Consider the following 21,358-nt stretch of genomic DNA (forward strand, 5'->3'; position numbering starts at 1 on the left):
CTCGCTCCTCCCGTTTCCGGCCAAAGTCATCGAGAAGACCGTCAACAAGCAGCTGGCCGCCTTCCTCGAGACGAATGGATCCCTCGACCTCTCGCAGTCTGGCTTCTGGGCCAACCACAGCACCGAGACCGCCCTCATCGCAGCCCCCAATGACATCCGAGCCCTGCTCGACAACGGAGAATCAGCGGCCCTCACCCTCCTGGACCTCTCCGCGGCTTTCGACACTGTCTGCCACTGCACCCTAGTGCAGCGCCTCAGCAACGTCGGAATCCAGGAGAAGGCACTGGAGTGGATCATCTCCTTCCTCGCCGGAAGGACACAGAGAGTCCGCCTTCCCCGTTCAGATCAGAAGCCACTGAAGTCATCTGCGGCGTACCACAGGGATCATCGCTCAGCCCCACCCTCTTCAACGTCTACATGAGCCCCCTCGCAGCCATCGCACGCCAACACAACCTCAACATCATCTCCTACGCCGACGACACTCAGCTGATCCTCTCCCTCACCAACGACCCCGCCACCGCCAGAGCCAACCTACACGAAGGGATGCCAGACGTAGCCGAGTGGATGATGACCAGCCGCCTGAAACTGAAGTCGGACAAGACGGAAGTTCTCATCCTGGGCTCCTCGCCCTCCGCCTGGGACGACTTCTGGTGGCCCCCCGCCCTGGGCAGCGCACCCAAAACCGACGGACCACGCACGCAACCTGGGCTTCATCCTGGACTCCTCCCTCTCCATGACCAGACAAGTCAACGCCGTCTCCTCGTCCTGCTTAAATATCCTGCGCATGCTACGTAAGATCTTCCGGTGGATCCCCACCGAGACCAGGAAGACGGTCACCCAGGCCCTCGTCACCAGCCGACTGAACTACGGCAACGCCCTCTATGCCGGAACCACCGCCAAGCTCCAGAAGAGACTTCAGCGGATCCAGAACGCCTCAGCAAGACTCATCCTCGACATCCCCCGACACAGCCACATCTCCGGACACCTGAGAAACCTGCACTGGCTCCCGGTCAAGAAGAGAATCACCTTCCGTCTCCTCACCCACGCACACAAAGCCCTTCACAACCAAGGCCCAGGATACCTCAACAGCCGCCTCAACTTCTACACTCCTACCCGCCAGCTTCGATCGACCAGCCACGCCCTCGTCGTCGTCCCCCGCATCCGAAGAGCCACAGCAGGAGGAAGGTCCTTCTCCTACCTAGCCGCCAAGACTTGGAACTCCCTCCCGATCCACCTCCGCCTGACCCAAGACCACCTCGCCTTCAGGAAGCAGCTCAAGACCTGGCTGTTCGAGCAGTAGCGGACCCCCCCTCCCCAAGCGCCTTGAGACCCTCCGGGTGAGTAGCGCGCTATATAAATGTTTTGATTTGATTTGCCTAACATATATTGCAGTATATTACCTCTAAATGTACTTTGTTTTCTTGTAACCTGCACACTTGTCACTCTTTCCTCCTGTAATGCACTGTTTGCTACCTCATGTATTTTGTTTGCTCACAATTGTCACTTTTACTTCATGTAACTTATCGTCTGATTTTGTCATTTATTCACTTGTAATTTTCTGTTCCTATTGTGAAGCGCTCTGACGCCTTCGGGTAAAGTCCGTGCTATATAAAAAAGCATAAATAAAAAATAAATAAATAAAGTACAACGCATCCCTTGGTACCGTTTTATTATTAAAAAAATGTACTTTTGTGGTTTGAGTCTGCCACCTTGTGGTGTTGATGTTAAATGCACCCCCTTTCAACTAGGACATCCGTGTGAAAAATTTTAGCACTTCAGTGATTTCAGCATTGTTTCATTTGTCATTTGATTTGACTCGCCAAGCCCAAGTTGATTTATTTACTCAAGCACATTGGTCCTCTTTATTTTAATCACGCCTTTAGTTTCATTGATTACCTGCCGTATAAAAGCCTTGGTATCAGGGGTTAATTCGTAAAAGAATGAGTGCAGGGGCCAAAAAACCTGCAGCGGACGCTATCGAAAGTCTGTGGTTTTGAATACCAAGGCTGCGTAGTCTTGATTCCACCTATTGCGTCTTTCAGCCACCGTCAGACTCTTTCTACCTCTTTATCTCACCCTTACAGGTTCTTTTTCATCATTGCTTTATTATGATTTTTTTTACTGTTTTCCATCTCTTCCTCTTTGTTTTTCTCATTTTTACTCGGAGGCAATATCGGAGGAAGAAAACTAAGTGTCGGTTCTCAAAAATGAGTGCCAGTGGGTCCCTCCTACAACCACCGGTTTAAATTAAGCACAGCTTGTGATTGCCTATTTTTTGTGTAAGGAAGGGAGTTTTAGGACCGTGAAATTACGTCATGATGTAGCTGTATTCATGTAAATCGGGAAGGAAAAGTTAGCACTGGTAACTGTGCGAGTAGACCTAGATGGAGGATTTCAGTAAGGGTCACAAACGTTACTGAGAAAATAACTGTCCCATGGAATGTACTGACGTGTTTGTGGGCTGTTTCCAGAGCTTTAAGACGGCTGGGTCTCACCAGTGCTGAGCACCGGCGTTTTTTTAAACCCTTCGGCGCTTATGACGAGCTCAGCTCGTCATGAGGCACAGTGGAGCTGTGCTCATGACGAGCTGAGCTCGTCATAACTGCAGCGGAACGCCCTTGTGGGTCTAATTCGCCTCCAGTGCGGGCATTCCACAGGAGTGGGCAGAGTCATGACGAGCTCAGCTTCTCATGAGCACAGCTCCGCGGTGCAGCTTGACGATCTGAGCTCGTCATGGGTAACTCGGCGCCGCGCGCGGCCCCCCGCAACGCGGGGGAATTAACCCTGTGTGGAAGTGGTTAAAGGGGGCCTCGCAACGGGTCTCTCTCTGGCTCTGTTTTGTGCCCGGCACAGGCGGTCTGTTTTTTTCCAGACTGCAGTGACAGCAGGCATATTGCTCACTTCTCACTAGTGGAGGAGTTATGGCATAACGTCATGCCAAGTGAGCGTTGTAGGGGAAGGGAAATCCTTTAAATAGAGTAATTTTTTCTCTTTAGATCCCTTCTCTTTTTGAAACTCAGGAGCAACAACATTGTTGTGGTGACACCATGGCTTTAAGTGGAAGCTTTTTCAATATTATATACAAGCCATAGTTGTTGCTTATTTATCTTATGCTACTAACAACCGTTGACAGCCAATAGTTCTGACTTGTGGGGTTACTTGTTGTATCATATATCTGGATGCAATGACAAAACAGCAAAATACAAGTCGGGTGGCACACTATGCTAAGCACAGATTTTTAGCATATGTGCTTTTAAGCCCGCCCTTAATTACATTGACCACGCCCCTTTGAGAGACTCCCCACCCCCAGTTTTTTATCCCACTTAAAGCCATGGCTGTTTTATTCATTAATCCATGTATTACCAGTATCAGCTTCGACGTTTTACCTTTCGTTACACACAACTGAAAAATGAAGCTCGGTTCCCGGGCGGGGACCTTTCACAGTGCACTGTTATAACCAAAAAAGATCTTTCATCAACAGCGAAGCGTTTGAATTGGGAAGTTTCTATGACGACATGACCGCAATGCTGCAGTCCCGGAAGGAAGTTCTGGCGGCTCAAAAGCAGGAAGATGAAAACCAGGATCTTGACCCAGATATTGTACACATGGCGATCAAATTTGACAGGTAAGATTGTGTGAAATGTTAATTACTAACATCTCGAAAAATCCAGTGCCAGTCCGTGATATACTTACTTATTTTTTTAACCTGAATCAAATGTTAAGATTTGTATTGTATTTAATAGAGAAATACATTTGTGTATTTGGATTTTTGCACTATTTATGTATAATACATCTGATAGTTGTTTGTGCTGCTGGTGAACTGCAATATAGGTAGGCTTGGGCAGGGCCGGTTCTAGGACTTGCGAGGCCCTGGGCTAAAAGGGAATGTGCGAGGCCCCACTAATGTAGATAAGTGGCCCTTGCAAGGAGACCATTCACAGACACTGTGGGAGGCCTATTGTCTAGCATTTTGTCCCCCTACAGTTTTAACTTTGAGCCCACAAGCATTTCTCACACCTGCAGTCCGATAGGTGTGAGAATTGCTTGTGGGCTAAAAGTTAAAACTATGGGGGCGCCAAAATGATGGACAATGGGCCTCCCACAGTGTCTGTGAATGGGTCTTCTTTCAATTGAAGGGAGCGTCTCCCTCCCTTAAGTATCCAGATACCATGCCTGAGAGCCCCGGGGAGGGGGGCCCCTCCATTTCAATGAAAGGTGACACCTTTCATTGAAATGGATCGCCAGGGAACCGACAGGACAAATGACCAGTGCGTGGCCCCATGCTGGTGGGCTGAGTGCGAGGCCCTGGGCAGCTGCCCATGCCTAGTGCCGGCCCGGGCGGTGAACTCTGCTCCGTTCACAGCGTTTACAGAGTTTTCTGCACTTGCCAGTGTGAGCGAGGAAAATCCAACGCTAGACCACAACCCAGAATGATTTCTCAATGCAGGCTGTCGCGGATCGTCACAACCACTCGCGTTGAGAAGCCACATGTTTATTTGTGCAAACAGTGAAGTAAAGGCACAAGCATCCAAAGAATTTAAAAAAATGTAGCATTTCATGGGCATAAAAAAAACAAATAATATAAAAGTAAAAATGTGCATGACATTTTCAAGGGAGTAATTTAGGCACGTATTTCTGTGACTAGTGATGTCACCATTTGTCAAAATATATTGCTGAGCTCGGACATTTCGTTCTTCCTCTTTCTGCCGTCCGTAGGTTCATAATCATAAATAGTTGTGAATGTCACCATAATATTTGACAGATTCGGCCAACTGAGAATAGGGAGCCTCTTAGACAAAGTGAGTAAAGTTTGTTAAAGTGAAAAAAAAAAGTGAGTGACGTTTGCTCCAAAACAATGTAAACTTTTTGTCTATTGTGATCTGCTTAATACCAGCAAATCCAGGCTGGGGTCTTTTGTAGGAAAGCTTCATTAGACGATCGTAAAAGACAATTATTTGGAATAGCCTGCTCATACAACCTCAGCTGTTTCTACTTCAACTGACGTTTCGCAGAAAATTCCAGCCAGATATATCAGCACAATTGCAATATGTTTTCCTTATGATCCTCATTGTGACCTACAGTAGATTTTCCTGAACGTCGCCCGACCTAATTTATATTTATTTTGTGTGCTTCAAAATTTCACTCACCGAGTTCATTATGTTTCTCATATCTTTTGGAAACCACAACATTTAATCCTACATTTTGTGCTTCCTTTATGCAGGCTGGAGTATATACCACAAATGACACCAAAGATGTACCTGCTGGAGTGGTGTAGGAAAAAGCAGCTTCCTCAGCCTGTCTATGAAACTGTAAGTCTTTCTCATTCCTCCACACATAGTTTTAAACCTTTAGTTCAGCATTCTGACTCTATTAATTCTGGCACCTGCCGACAGGCCTTAAGCTTTGTAACTATATCACAGGCTTGCTGGTTACTGGGAGAGTGAAAAAGCCTTATGGCCTTATTTGGAATTTGCTGGACATGGACACCATTACACATGTGGTAAATGTCCTGTCTTATGCGTTAAAATGCCATTGACTACTATACACTTGTAATATGGCGGACAGGACATCTTCCACTTTGAGGTGGAGTACCCTGTCTGCCAAACTCTAAATAACATTCTTATAGCTCTTCTATAAATACAAGAACTTTCTAAAAGTTATCTTGTTTTACTTTAACTGGTCAGATCAGAATCTGATATGAAATTATTTTCATCTCTTTGTTGATCTCAGCCTGCAAAGGGCAGATAGTTCACACTAGGAAAAAGACAGATGAGAGAGCAGCTTTTAACCCCTTCGATGCTGATGACGAGCTCAGCTCGTCATCAGCCACGGTGGTCGTGTGCTGATGACGAGCTGAGCTCGTCATGTAACGCTGTATTTTTAAAAATGCCGCACAGCGGAAAAATAACCGCCGCAGCGATGCGGTTAAGGGGCACTTAGAAATGATTTTTCACCTGCATGATTTGGTGTAGAAGGAAGGCAAGTGTGGTAAAGAGATTGGAGATCATCCTCTTGAAGAAAGCCACATTGTCAGCAGAAGTTTCCTTAATACACTAAGTGAAAAATTCAAATGACTTCCCTGTTTTAGTTAATAAAAGGCAGGTCGCAGCTACTTCACTGAATAAGACTTTGTCCACAACTGCTAAACAAGTGTCTATACAAAATATGCTCCCCCATCATACACCTAACCCTACCTTCTCATTGGACCGTGTTTCACTGGAGTCGGTCCCGGGGCTGCTGATCCAACTTAAACCTAAAACAATTCCCTCTTGACCCAGTACCAGCATAACTATCCAAAGAATATATAGACTTTTTTCTCCACTTTTCAGGTCCTGAGCAATAAATCAATCTCAGAAGGGGTAACCCCTCTGAGCTGAAATACCAGGGGGTGACACCTTTATTTAAAAAAAAAGGAAAAACTTTGTTAGACCCTCGCAGATTCAACAACAAGAGGCCTATTATTAGTCTCCCCATACCTAGCAAAGCTAGGGTGAAAGAAATGACAGCCCAGCTCTCCAGTATTGGATCTTTATAGATTCACATGCTTGAATCATTTCCTGTCGTCAAAGTGGGAGTCCCACAGTACCATAATACAGCAGTATGTGTCATTATCATGGGCTATAATAGCAATGAACAATCACTTTAATGGCCTTTCTGTGTCCTTTTTAAAAAAGAACCAAACTTCATACTGTAGCCAATTCGGCGATAGCACCCTGTAGAACACTCCCAAGAGAAACTTAGCCCTTCAGAGTTTCTACTGCACATCGTGTGAAGGGAGTCTCCCTGAGTTCTGCTCGGTTTCTTCAGCTATTACTTCTTTTTGGATCATCCAAAATTATATTTGCTTTTTCATTTCTCTGACTCTGGCACTGATATGTCAGAGTAGCAGAAAAAAAAGAGAGATCACACCCTGAAGACATTAGGAGTGTATCTACTTTCTTCATACTGCCCACAAAGTAAAGGACTACAAAACATGTCTAACCATTTCCTCTTAAACTCTCATGTATAGAGAGATGAGGCTATTATTGTGGCTACCGAAACTTAAATCCATCAGTTTCTGATGAGGAGGACTATGAAGATTCCTTCACCTGACAGGAGAGGTCAAAGGGAGAAGTTGTGCCAGAAAAGCCATAACAAAGACTTACCATGAGTCTTCAAAAGGCACTTCTCAGAGAGAGGGAGAATGGAATAAACTCCCTCAGAGGAATATCAAACCCTATAACTACCTCTTCAGCCATGACACTACATTAGGGAAATCATCTTTAGAAGCCAGGCATGGTGAAACATAGCCTGACAATGAGGCATCTACTGCAAAACAGCTATCAAAATCATCATTAATAACAATTGCGATAACAATGTCAATGACCACAGCCATGTCGACTATTACTGCCTCGTCTACAACGGCTTCGTCTACGACGGCCTTTTCAATGGGGTCGTCTACAACGGCCTTGTCTACAAAAGCTTAGTCTATGATAACCTTGTCTATAATCACGTCATCTACAACTGCCTTGTCTGAGACTGGCTAGTCTTCAACTGCATTGTCTACGAAGGCCTCATGGACGTTAACTTTGTCTACAATCTCGTTGACAATACAAACGAGGAAAAAAAAATAACTTAGTCATCAACAAAAAACACAGACACCACATAGCCCTCATAACTTAATGTCAAGAACGAAGGGGACTAATATGAGCATATCTACAACAGGCAGCAGTATATGGACAGACAATATGTGGAGCAATTTCACCACTATGCTCTGTCTCCAACTTTACTACAAGTACTTTTCATTGCCTGCAAGGTCACATCATCTCCGATATGTCAGCATCCTCCAACCCTCCTGACACTCCAAGAATAAACCCAGTGTCAAATATTGCCATGCTTCCTTAGCACAACCCGTTCGCTTTGGGTGATGATGGAAGGTAACATTCAGAATATTCAATCTTTTCGCGATATATGGGACGATTATTTAATACCGACACCGGTATGTACAACTGGTGGATTCCATACCCTTATTGAACGAGCGGCCAAACGCTTCCAACTTCCAGTGGCAAACAAGCCACCGGTTTGTTTTCTTCATGATTTTAAATAGAAAGGCTGTGAGGGCTATTCCAATTGCTGATTATATCCGAGAAGAATTACAATCATGTAAAACTCTGCCACGGTCCCAGCAGTCCTGCCAGGGATCGATAAGAAGTACAAATCGCCTGAAGACTCACCCCATCTCTGATGAACACCCAAAACAAGACTATGTCATCACACAGACTCCTCACAATCGTTCATAAAACCCTATCATCCATATTAACCCTGCCTGACCAGCAAAGCAGACAATTATGTGGTGGTGGTGGGGAGAGGGGGGTGGGGGTGGGGGGGGACATCCTCCACAGAAATTATAGATTGCACTATGGATAAAACTTCAATAGGATTCCGACAACTGGCAGGGTCAGTGGCCCTTTTACGCCTAGGTTGTTTGAAGGCCACAACATTTAGCCCTGAAATGCGAATAAAAATATTAGCTATGCCTTAACATCGCAAAGCTCTGTTTGGCAAGCATGTCAACAACGCCTTGCAAGCAGTCAAGGTAGACACTAACACCTCAGGATCTTTGGGCACATTACAATTTAGAGAGAAAAAAAAACATGTAGAGGGGCCCATTGAAGTGGCATTTATCAATGAGCTCCCCAAGTGGCCCACTTGGGGCATGAAATGTATATGCATGCCACTGGATCTTTAGTAAAGAGTTGAAAATCTAATTTTAAATGTATGTTCTATTTTTGATGTCTGTCCCCTTTTTGTGTTCTGGATTTTGTTTATCCAGGTCAAGGTACAATTTTACTTAGTGACCTGATGTATGACTGTTTACTTCAACACAATACACTAATTACTGAGTCTAGTCAGTATGTAGTGTAGGTTTCTTATGTTAGGTCCTGAAGAATAGCCGCTTGATCTACTTGGACAGACATAGGCGAGAAACAGGTTGACCTTATTTTAGAACAAGTCACTTGCCTTGCTCATTAGGAGCATTATATCCTATATTAACACAATATATATTTTTAATTAGGTTAGTGAGCTCAATCAATGAATAATCTTCACTAGACCTATTTAAACTCACTCTTCGATACCACTCTACACACACCATTAGAGCCCATGAACCCCCACTTCACCATTCGGCTATAGCGCCCCCTAGTGGGTTCCCGTCTGGCATTGCAGCGCCGATTCAACGAGGAGCTAGTCCATGATGAAGTATGACACCCTTCTAGGTGTGACGGCACTTGCTTATTAGAGCCCATCCCCTGAATTGCAACACTAATATATCTCTCTCTCTTAACCTTGAGGAACTGCACATGCTAGAAATTAAACCTACATCCTCTACAAGCATCATCTGTCAGACTTCCCTATCTCCTCTTGCTAGCTCAGTTACAGTTGGTGCATGTGTCTGTTTAGCTACATCTTGCAGCAATATCAAGATGAATACTCATCACTTTCTCTTTGTTGATGCTCAAGTAGAATAATCAAACCGTTCATTAAAGGATTGTTCAGAATTTTTCACTCCTTCCCCAGACTGGCACCTGAACATAGTTCTATCTCAACTAATGAAGGGTCCATTCCATCCCATGCACAGACCATACCTCATATTTCTCACATGAAAAGCTGCTTTGTTTCCAGTGCTCACTTCGACCAGCAGGGTAAATGCGATACAGGCTTTCTCAATTCAAGAACCTTTCTTGCACCTTACAGGCAATTTGGTACATCTCAGAACCAATACAAAATTCATTCTCAAGATTCCTTATGATTTTGACCTCAATTATCGTATACTATTTTGACTTTCTTCCTGAATCCAACATCACCAGCTAACATGTCTATTCATATGCTGGGTATCAAAGATATTAAAAATAATGTAACTTACATCGCACTAAACTACTCAGAAGAATTGACCAACTGTTTGTCTCATATGGACACATTCTTAAAGGTGCTCCAGTCATGAAAGTAACCTTTGCTCAATGGATTTCAGCTTCAATCCAGTTCTGCCACTCAAACGCTGGCAATCCACTCAAAGTAAAAACCAAGGGCGCACTCAACCAGGGTAGTTTCCACCTGAACTACTTTGTTTGCAGGAGTGCCTTTGGGGAAAATGTTGTGCTGCAACTTGGAAGAGAGTGCATATATTCATGCAGCATTGTTGCCTGGAATCGGAACACGCAATGCTGCAGCTGTTGGACAGGTTTTACTATACCACTTATTTCAATAAGGAGAGCCTCTGCCATATGTTTGCTAATGTATTTATGCAAAATGTAATATATGATATAATAATTTATTAAATTACATACGAAATGTATATATTTTCTACCTACCACCCGCTTTTTGTATGAATACTGTAAGGTATACAAATATAGTAACTGCTAGCTATTTTTATTCAAGCATTTGAATCTATGAAAGATCCAATCATGGCAAAGTGACTACGTTACTTACCTGTAACTGTAGTTCTCCTGTATTGGTATCTTTCATAGATGCACATGCTTTGCTGCCACACCAGTAAGAAGAAATCCTCAACAATTCTTTAACTACTGGAATATTTCTAGAACATCTGAAAAAAAGTCTTGCATACGCCCATTACTAAAGAAAACCAAGCTGGACCCACTTAACCCTGACAGCTACAGACTTATTTCAAATGGACCTTTCTGGGCAAACTGAGAGACCTGTGGATCAGTGGATGACCTGGAGCCATCTCAAATTGAATGCTTCCAAAATGGAAATACTCATGTGTGGCAATTGGAAAAATTATGACCCACTAGCCGCCTGGCCTGATGACCTGGGAACACCGTCTAAAGTATGAAACGAAATAAGAAACCTCGAAATTACCATGGACTCCAAGCGTCAATGAATGCCCAGGTGGACAAACTAACAAGTCAAGTTTCTGATAGATACATCTGCCAGTGGATTCCTCACCTTGTGAATATCCCCTGCGCAGCAGCCAATCGAAAACTTTTGTAGCTCTCCTCGCCGGCGAGGTCATGGACGACGTCACAGAGGGTGCGACCCCGCTGAGTTCACTGGATCCATAATAGGGCCTCGTCGGCGTGATGACGTCAGTTCCCTTTTTTCCACGCCGTCGACGCCAGCGGTTTTTTGGGACTCTCCGTAGTTACATTACTCTGCCTTCCACGGAGTTTAAATCCAATCTTCTGACTGAAGTGTTGCATTCTCCCTCATCTGTGTCTGAACCTCTATTACCATTTAATGAGGCAATTTGGAGCCAGTGTTGGAGGTTTGGAAGAAGCCTTTGTCTGCTCCTGCGGTCTTCAGGACTGTGGCACGGAGATATAGGGTGGCACCTGAAGATCCAGAGTTTTTGTTGGCTCATCCTTCGCCTGAGAGCCTTGTAGTTCAGGCGGCTTGCTCAAAGAAGTCTTCAGGGGCTTTTCCTCAGGTTCCGGCTGACAGGGATTCAAAGCGCATTGACCAGTCTGCCAAAAAGGTATTCTCATCTGCAAGCATGGCGCTAAAATCTACAAATGCTACTTGCTTGATGGGAAGGTATATCCATACCTTGATGGATTCTTCTAAGCAGTTGCTGCCAAAACTGTCTGATGTAGATAAGAAACATTTTCAGGAGGTTTTGGACGATACCCAGGCTGCTGCTCGTCAAGTCATCCAGAGCGGCCTAGATACGGCTGACTCAGTGGCTAGGATTATAGGCTCTGCAGTAGCTATGAGAAGGGGGGCTTGGTTGAAGTCTTCAGACTTTTCATCTGATGTGCAGGCTACTCTGTTGGACTTGCCATTCGATGGAACAGGACTTTTTGGTAAGAAGGCGGATGCCGCTCTTGAGAGGTTCAAAGATTGCAAGGCCACTGCAAGATCACTTGGCTTGCAGACTCAATCTAGAGGATCTTTTAGAAGGTATAGAGGATTTGGAAAGTCGTCCTTTCGTCCGCAAGGACAGCCTCGGCAGCAGCAGCAGCAACAAAATACGCTGTATAAGTCCTATAGGGGAAAAGGCAGAGGTCGTCCACGAAGTCGTCAACCCTCCTCCTCCTCTTCTTCTACCTCACCCCCTATCACCGCAGCAAAGCAGCCCTAGATTCCCCATTCTCAATCATATTGGTCCTGTGGGGGGTCGGCTTACCCATTTTCTGCGGGATTGGGAATCGGTCACTACAGGCCAATGGGTTCTCAATCTTGTTTCAAATGGGTATGCTCTTCCCTTTTGGGAATTTCCTCCAAAGTACCCTCCTTGCCAAGGGGCTTGCTCAGAAGAACATCTCCGTCTCCTACAGGAGGAAGTTCTGACCTTGTTAAAGAAAGGTGCGATAGAGGTGGTTCCAGAGCAGGAAAGGGGTCAGGGATGCTACTCCCGTTATTTCCTGATCCCAAGGAGGATGGCAGGTTGCGTCCAATCCTGGATCTCAGGATCTTGAACCTTTATCTGAAACAAGAGAAGTTCAAGATGCTCACCCTTGCGCAGGTTCTTCAAGCGCTGTTGGAAGATGACTGGATGGTGTCACTCGACTTGCAGGATGCGTATTTTCCTATTCCGATACTGGAGGTGCACAGGAAGTATCTCCGCTTCACGGTGGGTTCGCAGCACTACCAGTTTGCGGTCCTTCCGTTTGGAATTACTACTGCGCCTCGAGTCTTTACCAAGGTGATGGCAGTAGTGGCAGCACATCTCAGAAGGTCGGGGATTCCGGTTTTCCCCTATCTGGATGACTGGCTGATCAAAGCAGAGTCTCCAGAGAAGGTGCTACATCATCTGCAAGAGACAACTCAGTTGTTGTTCAGATTGGGTTTTTTGATAAATGTACCCAAGTCTCACCTGGTGCCCTCCCAGCGCAACCTGTTCATAGGTGCGGTACTGGACACAACTGTTTGTCATGCATTCCCTCCTCCTCAAAGGATTTACGACATACAGGAAATGATTCCGTTATTTTACAATGGAGTGGTTGTTCCAGTCCTGAAGGTCCTTCGCTTGCTCGGTCTGTTTGCTTCCTGTATTTTCCTGGTCAACCTTGCACGCTGGCACATGAGGGCACTCCAGTGGTGCCTCCGCAGGCAGTGGTATCAGCACAACGGGAATCTCAGGGAGTCTGTGAGGATCTCCAGAGAAACTGCAGCGGATCTGTCTTGGTGGAGCGTGGAGGGCAATCTGTCTCAAGGAAAGCCCTTTCATCTGTCTCCATCGGTTGCCACGGTGATAACGGCTGCATCCACTCTAGGTTGGGGTGCTCATCTGGGGGACCTGGAGATCAAGGGTCTTTGGTCTCTGGAGGAAAGGCTGCTTCACATCAACCTTCTGTAGTTAAGGGCGATTCGTTTGGCACTCAAGGCCTTCCTCCCTTCCCTTCGTGGTCTGTCAGTTCAGGTCCTGACGGACAACCTGACCGCGATGTGGTATGTCAACAAGCAGGGAGGAGTGGGATCTCATCTTCTCTGCAGAGAAGCTCTGCGTATTTGGTCCTGGGCTCAGGACTACCAGATTTGTCGGATGGCAAATCATCTGGCCGGAGTTCTGAACATTCGTGCAGACAGTCTCAGTCGGCAGTTCTCAGCCGACCACGTGTGGAGGCTTCATCCGGAAGTGGTTCGTCACGTCTTTCAGATGTGGGGAACTCCTCGGGTGGACCTGTTCACCACTCACGAGGATGCCCACTGCCTGTCGTTCTGCAGCCTCCAGTATCCGATGCAGGGAGCTTTGGGGGACGCGTTTCAGTTGAGTTGGGACTCGCAACTCCTTTACGCGTTTCCTCCCATACCCTTGATTCCTTGGGTTCTGAGGAAGATTCGCCAAGACCGGGCCCAAGTTATTTTGGTCGCCCGTATTGGCCAAGAAGGGTATGGTACACAGATCTTCTCCACCTCTCCTCGTGCCCTCCGCTCCGTCTCCCACTCAGGACAGATCTCCTCTCTCAGATGGAGGGGCAGGTTCTACACCCCCACCTCCAGACCTTACACCTTCATGCCTGGAGATTGAACGGGGCAACCTGAATTCTTTTTCTCTCCCACACGATGTGGTGGATGTCATATTATCGGCCAGGCGTGACTCCACCAAGTCGATCTATTCCTATAGATGGTCCAAATTTGTTTCCTGGTGTGGAGAGAAGTCTATTGACCCCTTGAGGGCTCGTTTGTCCCACCTTCTTCAATTTGCTCTTTCTTTGGCCCAGCAGGGTTTTGCTGTGTCAACTGTACAAGGCTATTTGTCGGCCTTGTTGGCATTCCTTTGTTTGCCTGACCAGCCGTCTTTATTTAAGTCACCTATTGTTTTATGTTTTATCAAAGGTCTTACCAACAAATTCCCTCCAACTCCATTTATTGTGCCTCAATGGGACTTGAATCTTGTCTTGACTTACTTCATGGGTTCACCCTTTGAACCTTTACACAAGTGTCCCATGAGACTTCTGTCTTTCAAGACTGTTTTTCTTGTAGCAATTACCTCGGCAAGGAGGGTAAGTGAGCTTCAAGCTCTAAGTTCGAAACCCCCATTACTGACCATTCATGCTGAGAGAATGGTACTTAGGACCAGGGCTGCTTTTCTGCCTAAGGTGGTAACTCCCTTCCATCTGGGACAGTCCATTACCCTCCCTACCTTTTATCCTCCCCCCTCACCCTTCCAAGGAGGAGAAGCGGCTTCACCTTCTAGACCCTAAGAGGGCGGTGAGTTTCTACCTCGATAGGACTAAAGACTATCGTGTGGACGACCAGCTTTTCGTTGGATTTGCTGGCTGTAAGAGAGAAAAAGGGGTGCAGAAGCGGACTCTGTCGAGATGGATAATCCTGTGTATAAAGATCTGCTATGCCCTTGCTTGTAAGGAACCTCCAGAGGGTATAAGGGCTCACTCTACTAGAGCAAAGTCATCAATGTCTGCTTTATCTAGGGGTGTACCTGTTGAGGATATTCGTAGAGCCGCAACTTGGGCCTCCCTCCTCACTTTTGAAAAGCATTACTGCTTGGATTCCGAGGTGAGGAGGGACGGCCACTTTGCGCGCTCTGTCCTCCAATATTTCTCGGTATAGCAGAGTGGACACCCTCCTCGGGAGTAGGGACTGCTACGGGATTCTATTCAGAAGGTGAGGAATCCACTGGCAGATGTATCTATCAGAAGAACAAGTTACTTACCTTCGGTAACGCTTTTTCTGGTAGATATAGTATCTGCCTGTGGATTCCTCACTGACCCACCCGCCTCTCCGTTGTCCACTCTTCTATACCTGCTAAGTGTATATTTGTTTTAAAATTTTAAATGAATGTATTTATATGTTCATGCATATTGCATTGGTTTCACACTGTGTGTGCTGTTTTGAATACTGTGTACTATGTATACTATTACTATTATGTTGGTCCGTCAGTGTGCCTCGGGGGCATGGAAAAAAGGGCGGAACTGACGTCATCACGCCGACGAGGCCCTATTTTGGATCCAGTGACGTCAGCGGGGTCGCGAGCGGAGTCATACCCTCCGTGACGTCGTCCATGACCTCGCCGGCGTAGAGAGCTACAAAAGTTTCCGATTGGCTGCTGCGCAGGGGATATTCACAAGGTGAGGCATCCACAGGCAGATACTGTATCTACCAGAAAAAGTTTTACCGAAGGTAAGTAACTTGTTCTTTATTACTATAAAAACTCTGCAACGCATCTTCCCCCACCTGAGATTTCCACACAAGGTCCATGCTACTATCTCTCTTGTTCCCTCTAAACTCTATTACGCCAACAGCCTCTACAACTGATCATCCTTAACAACTATGAAAAGACTGCCAAGGGTTCCGAACTCCGCTGCCAGACTACTCTTACATATAATGCCTCAAACCCCCATCTTCCCTGCCTTGAAAGCCCTACATTGGTTACTGGTTGCCAGAAGATCCACATTCAAGCTGATTTGTATCACCCACAAAGCGATACAGGGAACAGGTCCGCTCTTCATCAGGAATAAAATCCCATAATACATTCAACAAAGTTACCTCTGCTCTAAATTTGGCACTTTGGCTCAAAATCCCACGATATAAGAAAAATAGCTATATGTGGCACATCCTTCACTGTTCAAGCAGCCAAAATATGGAACTCTTTATCCCCAGACATAAGATCCATGGATAACTACCTTATTTTCAGAAGACTACTCAAGAGTTGACTCTTCCCCCCCATAAGCACCCTACTCAAACATAAATATACAGCATATACCTGTGTATAAAAGCATTCATTTGGACTATAGATGTGTACCTACATATGTGTATTGCTTTGTATAAATGTGTATAATAAATATGTTTTTCAATATATATATATATTCGTTAGTTCTGCTTAACAATTGTACATATCACTTATGGTCATATTCTATGTTTAACTATGGAATTACGAAACAAAAATAATAAAAAGCAAATAAATTGATCTTTAAATACAGCAACACTTGAAAGTGAGTTTATTAAGTACAACTTAAATCTACATATATTACCTTCCTTGTACATATATACCTTCCATGGACTCATGTATCTTTATATTTATTACTTTGCTTCCAATTCAGTGTCTCCAATGCACTACCCTATATCTCCCCCTTTACCTCTCGCAATTTAGCCTCTACTTCCACTCTGAATCATCTCAAACATCATTCTACTACTCTGTCCAATTCACTACCCTATTTCTCACCCCATACCTCTCTCAATATATCCTCTACCTCCACTCTCTGACTCATCTCAAACCTCATTCTATTACCCTATTTCTCACCCTATGCCTCTCTCAATATATCCTCTACCTCCACTCACCCCAAAGCCCATTCTACTAGTGTGACCCCCAAAATAACCCTTTCTAGATCTCACCTATTTCTCACTCCAAAACTCTCTCAATATATCATTTAACCACATCGCTGCTAGACCTATTTTTCTCCTGTGCTGGGGTCCAATATTAACGGGTGTGGTCATGACAAGCTCAGCTCGTCATGAGCACACTAGCACCGTGCCTCATGACGAGCTCAGCTCGTCATGAGCACGGAAGGGGTTAACTCCACTCTCCTACTCATCCCAAATCCCATTCTACTACTACAATCCCCCAAATAACCCTTTCTAGACTCTTCCCTTCCTCTACCCCTACTTGTATCATCTCATACCTCTGTTACTATTAAGATCTCCAAATCTAGCCTTTCTAAACCCTTACCTTTGACTCCCCCACCCTCCTTTACTCATCCCGAACCTCCTCCAACTGCTGTGAGCTCCCAAAAAAAACAATTCTAAATCCTTCCCTTCACTATCCTTTTCAATCCATATAACAGACTAACATGCCCACCACTCAAATTAATTTCATATTTCCCTACACTCATTTTCAGCTAATCCGATTTGGGTACCGTAGTAGCGTGCTACCTGCCGAAAAGCGATTTGACACCTCATCAGGAGTAGCAAGCGCTATAGAAATGCAAACCCTTCTCTCTTCTATCCCTCCACTATCCTTTTCAATCAAAATAACAGACTAGCATGTCCACCACTCAAATTAATTTAATATTTCCCTATACTGATTCACCACTAATCCTTTTTGGATTCCGGAGTAGCGTGCTATTTGTCGAAAAAGCGCTTTGATGCCTTGTCAGGGGTATTAAGCGCTACATACATTTTATTACAATTCCATACAACTCACCCTCCTCCCCTGAGAGGCTCCCCTTATAGCTTGGGATTATTTTATTCCCACTTGTGCTTGAAAATCTGAGGGAATTAGCCTCTCTTGGGAGTGTTCTACAGGTTCTTATCCCCTGATTGGCCAAAATGTGGTCCCTTTTTAAAAAGGACATAAACAGGCTATTAAATTGATTGTTCATTGCCATATTAGACTATGATAATGATATAAACTGCATTATTATGGTACCGTGGGACTCCCACTTCAACGACGGGAAATGATTCAAGCATTAGAATCTATGAAAGATACCAATACTGAAGAACTACAGTTACAGGTAAGTAACTTATTTTCATACAGCTTTTTTGCCACCCCTCCTCCGAATCTATAAACCAATTTCCAAGTAAATGTATTGCATGAGGACAGCCCTGCCAGGCCTTTTGAATGAGGTACTAGTCTCAGTTTAACAGCGCCACACCACACTTTTGGTTCTGCAGGGTTTCTTGCGTGCTTTTGCCACCATGGATCACCGCAACCTTCTTGAGGGGTAGGCTGTGGTGTCTGAAGCCTTCCCAACTAGTTTGGAATGGTTTGGGTCCTCCTATCTAATAGTCAACATAATTTCAAATGAGGTATTCTTAGTTCTGTTAAGTAAAGGAGGTAGGAGAATACCTCATACATTGAGTTAATTGATCTTTTTTGCACTTTTTATAGCCATCCTAGAAGAAATTGCTGAAACCTCTGCTTGTATCATGGGCCTTGAGGTCTTGTAGAGGGGCATATGACAAATTAAGATCCCTAGACAATCAGTGCGCCATTGGTATTGTATCCTCTTCCTTGAGAGAAATCGTGAGGTTTAGAAAAACGATGTAAACCGGAATTTATGTACTCGTACGTCCCCACTAGCTGAAATCCTCACAACCTAAAATGAATCACTATACTTGTTAGTCGTATTTTTATCATGCTTTTTATTTATTTTTTAAAGTTTTTAACAGACTTTTTGTGTCTTTTTAACCTCATATACAATACATAGTAATTTAAGCTGTATTAGACTTGTCTTTCATAAATGTGATTTTTATTTGTATGCTTTTATGAATTTGTTTTTACAATTCGAATAAAGCTTTCAAAGTCAAGAGTTAATTGATCAATTTCCTAATGGGTTCATCCAGTTTCCCAGCAAAATGCAACAGTTCTTACTTATAAATGTATGCCAGTTGCCTGGAGAAACAACATAAGTATTTGACTGTCCACAGTAATTCAGTGCTCAATATTTGAAATATATGCAATAGTGTATTTTCAAATTTTGTTTCTGCATTAGGCAGGGAACCTACTTTGACCAATATTCCTTTAATTTTACCCTTAATGCTGTCCCTTGCCATACATTTTGAATGTTGTTTTATTGCTCAGTCATTTTTACAGCTTCTTTTTTTAATAATTCAGCAGTTTTCCAATGATACTGATGCTCATTCTGCAAGAGTTATCACAACGCATTACAGCTCAGCGCCAAGATGTCTTGGCATTAGTTGCACTCTACAAATGTTTTACTTACTTACTTACAGCTATCCGATAGAGACCTTTAGCCACAGATTCCTTATCTTAGAATTATCCCCAGGCGTCATACTGGACCTGGAAATTGTTCATGAGCAGTATCCCGTGCGCCGGTAGGTGGTGGTGTTTGCCTGTGCTTGGGGTCGTCCACACTGGAAGTGCCGTTCACAGTGCCTTTATAGGCGGCACCCAGGTGCATTAATGTCAGTTCTTTTCTGCCGCCCAAGCCAGCGCAGATCCATGAAGAGCTACCACTTAGTCATTTTTGGCTCACTTTTTTGATGTTTTGTTGAAGTCTTTTTGAGTTTTACCTCCTGGTGTGTTAGTTATGTTACCTAGGAAGGCCAGCTTTAAGTCCTCAGCGCCTGTCACCGCCAGATGTTGGTAACAGACCCGCACTTTGTATGACTCGGGTGTTGTGTGCAGGACCACGACCCTAAGGCCTGCCCGACTGCCCCATCATGAACCCGAAGGCCTTGTTGGAGCAATGCCTCAAGCTTATGGCAGCTTGACGTGCGACACAGCGATAATCGAGGCCCCGGTCTAGAGGAGGGTTCTGGGAGCGGTCGCCGAACCCGAGGTAGTCCTTGCACTCCAAGTCGTCGTGCCACATGGGTAAGTCCAAGTCCCACAGAAGAAGAAGGATTAAAAGTGTGCTTCGACTTCTCCTCATTTGACGGCCGATGAGATGAGTGTCTATCGCCACTCGAGGCCTGCGCCTCTCCAGGAGCGGGAGTGACCACCACCCAATTGAGAGAATTTTATGAGGCCATGCATTCCACACAGGTTCAGGAGGGGCCCCTACTTGATCCAAGCCGGCAACTCCAGCCTGGCACCAGTCGGGCCCCAAGGATCCACTGATGAATCCTATTGGTGCCAATCATGCCTTCTCGAACTTCCCCAATGCCAATCTCAAGGCTCCTGGTGCCAGCAGCGCACACCGGCGGCGCAATCCCTATTCTCATCCCTGACTCCAACACAGAGCCAGGGGGGCATCATCCAAAGCTGGTGTCGACTGGAGCCATGCCTTCCAGGCCAGAGCATGAGTCATATTCTTATGGGCTAGAACTTTGGGAGGAAGTGAGGGGTCACTGTACCCTGAAGATAACAGCCCTATGAAAAACAAATGGACTGAGTGAGCATCTGGGTGAAGCCAGTGGCTTGGACACTTCTCCAGATACTGGCATGCTTTCTCCCCCTACCATTAATACGGTTATGGGAACATCATTTGCAATTATGGTGCAGAGGGCTGCTTAGGTCCTGGACCTTAATTTGCACCGGGTAGCAAGCAAGACTTATGTCTTAAGGGAAGTGCTTCAGCAAGGAGTGTGCCCCTCAAAACTAATTCTCCCTTTCAATGAGGCACTTACTGATTTCCTGCTTGGGACTTGGTCCAAGTCCAGGACAGGGGCTTCTGTGAACAGGACGATTTCCCGCCTCCACTGCCCCGCTCCAAAGGACTCAAACTTTCTCACCCAACACCCCACTCTGGAGAACTTGGTGGTCCAGGCCTCCACATCCCACGTAAATCCTGGTGCATTCCCAACCACCCTGCCAGATCGGGAATCCAAGAGGCTGGAGAACTTAGGCAAAAAGGCTTTTGCCATCGGGACAGATGCAGCTAAGCTCACCTTTCTCTGTGGACTAGACACCACTGGCTTACTAGGCAGCGGAGCCTTGTCGATAGTGGCCCTGGTTGAGGTCTACTGGCTTTTCTGGGGATGTCTAAACATCACTCATGGAAATACTCTTTGATGACTCCTGTCTCTTCGGAGACCAGGCAGATTCAGCACTGGAGCGGTTTAAGGACAGCAGGGCTACAGCCAGATCATTGGGCATTTCTATGGCCCCTCGACACCCTAAATCCGCCTTACACTCCTTTCATGGCTACAGAAGGGGCATACAGCCACGCTCTTCCTTGCCCAGCCACCGCCGAGCACAAGCTTTCCAGCCTCTGCGTGGCTCCGGTTCCTACCGACCCTATGGGTTGGGTGGCCAGCGGTCAGGTCAGTGCACCCCCCCCCCCCCCTTCCCCCCTGCAGCCACAGCCCCCAAACCCTCCTAGTCTGCCCATTTACCATCATGAGCAAAAGGATCAAATGATGGACGAAATGCTGAACAATGCAAACATTTCCCCGCCAGTTACAATGACCTGGGTTTAATCTATCATTCTTTTGCTTACCATGCCACCCCATTTTGGGCCCAGCCATATGCAAATCAGTCTAGACCCTGTTCCTC

General features: G+C 45.5%; 1 protein-coding gene across 1 annotated transcript in view; it reads left to right on the forward strand.

The window, feature by feature from the left end:
- The window catches only part of DUS2 (dihydrouridine synthase 2), a gene marked incomplete at its 5' end in the record, with an annotated part of 471,998 nt that overhangs the window by 420,167 nt on the left and 30,473 nt on the right, over positions 1-21,358 (forward strand). Inside the window, 2 exons of the mRNA XM_086950567.1 lie at positions 3,482-3,625; positions 5,222-5,309. Of these exons, the coding sequence (XP_086806693.1) occupies positions 3,482-3,625; positions 5,222-5,309 (232 nt within the window). The remainder of the gene's footprint in view (positions 1-3,481; positions 3,626-5,221; positions 5,310-21,358) is intronic.

Source organism: Lissotriton vulgaris, unplaced genomic scaffold (genome assembly GCF_964263255.1).
Source record: "Lissotriton vulgaris unplaced genomic scaffold, aLisVul1.2 SCAFFOLD_886, whole genome shotgun sequence".
NCBI lineage: Eukaryota > Metazoa > Chordata > Amphibia > Caudata > Salamandridae > Lissotriton > Lissotriton vulgaris.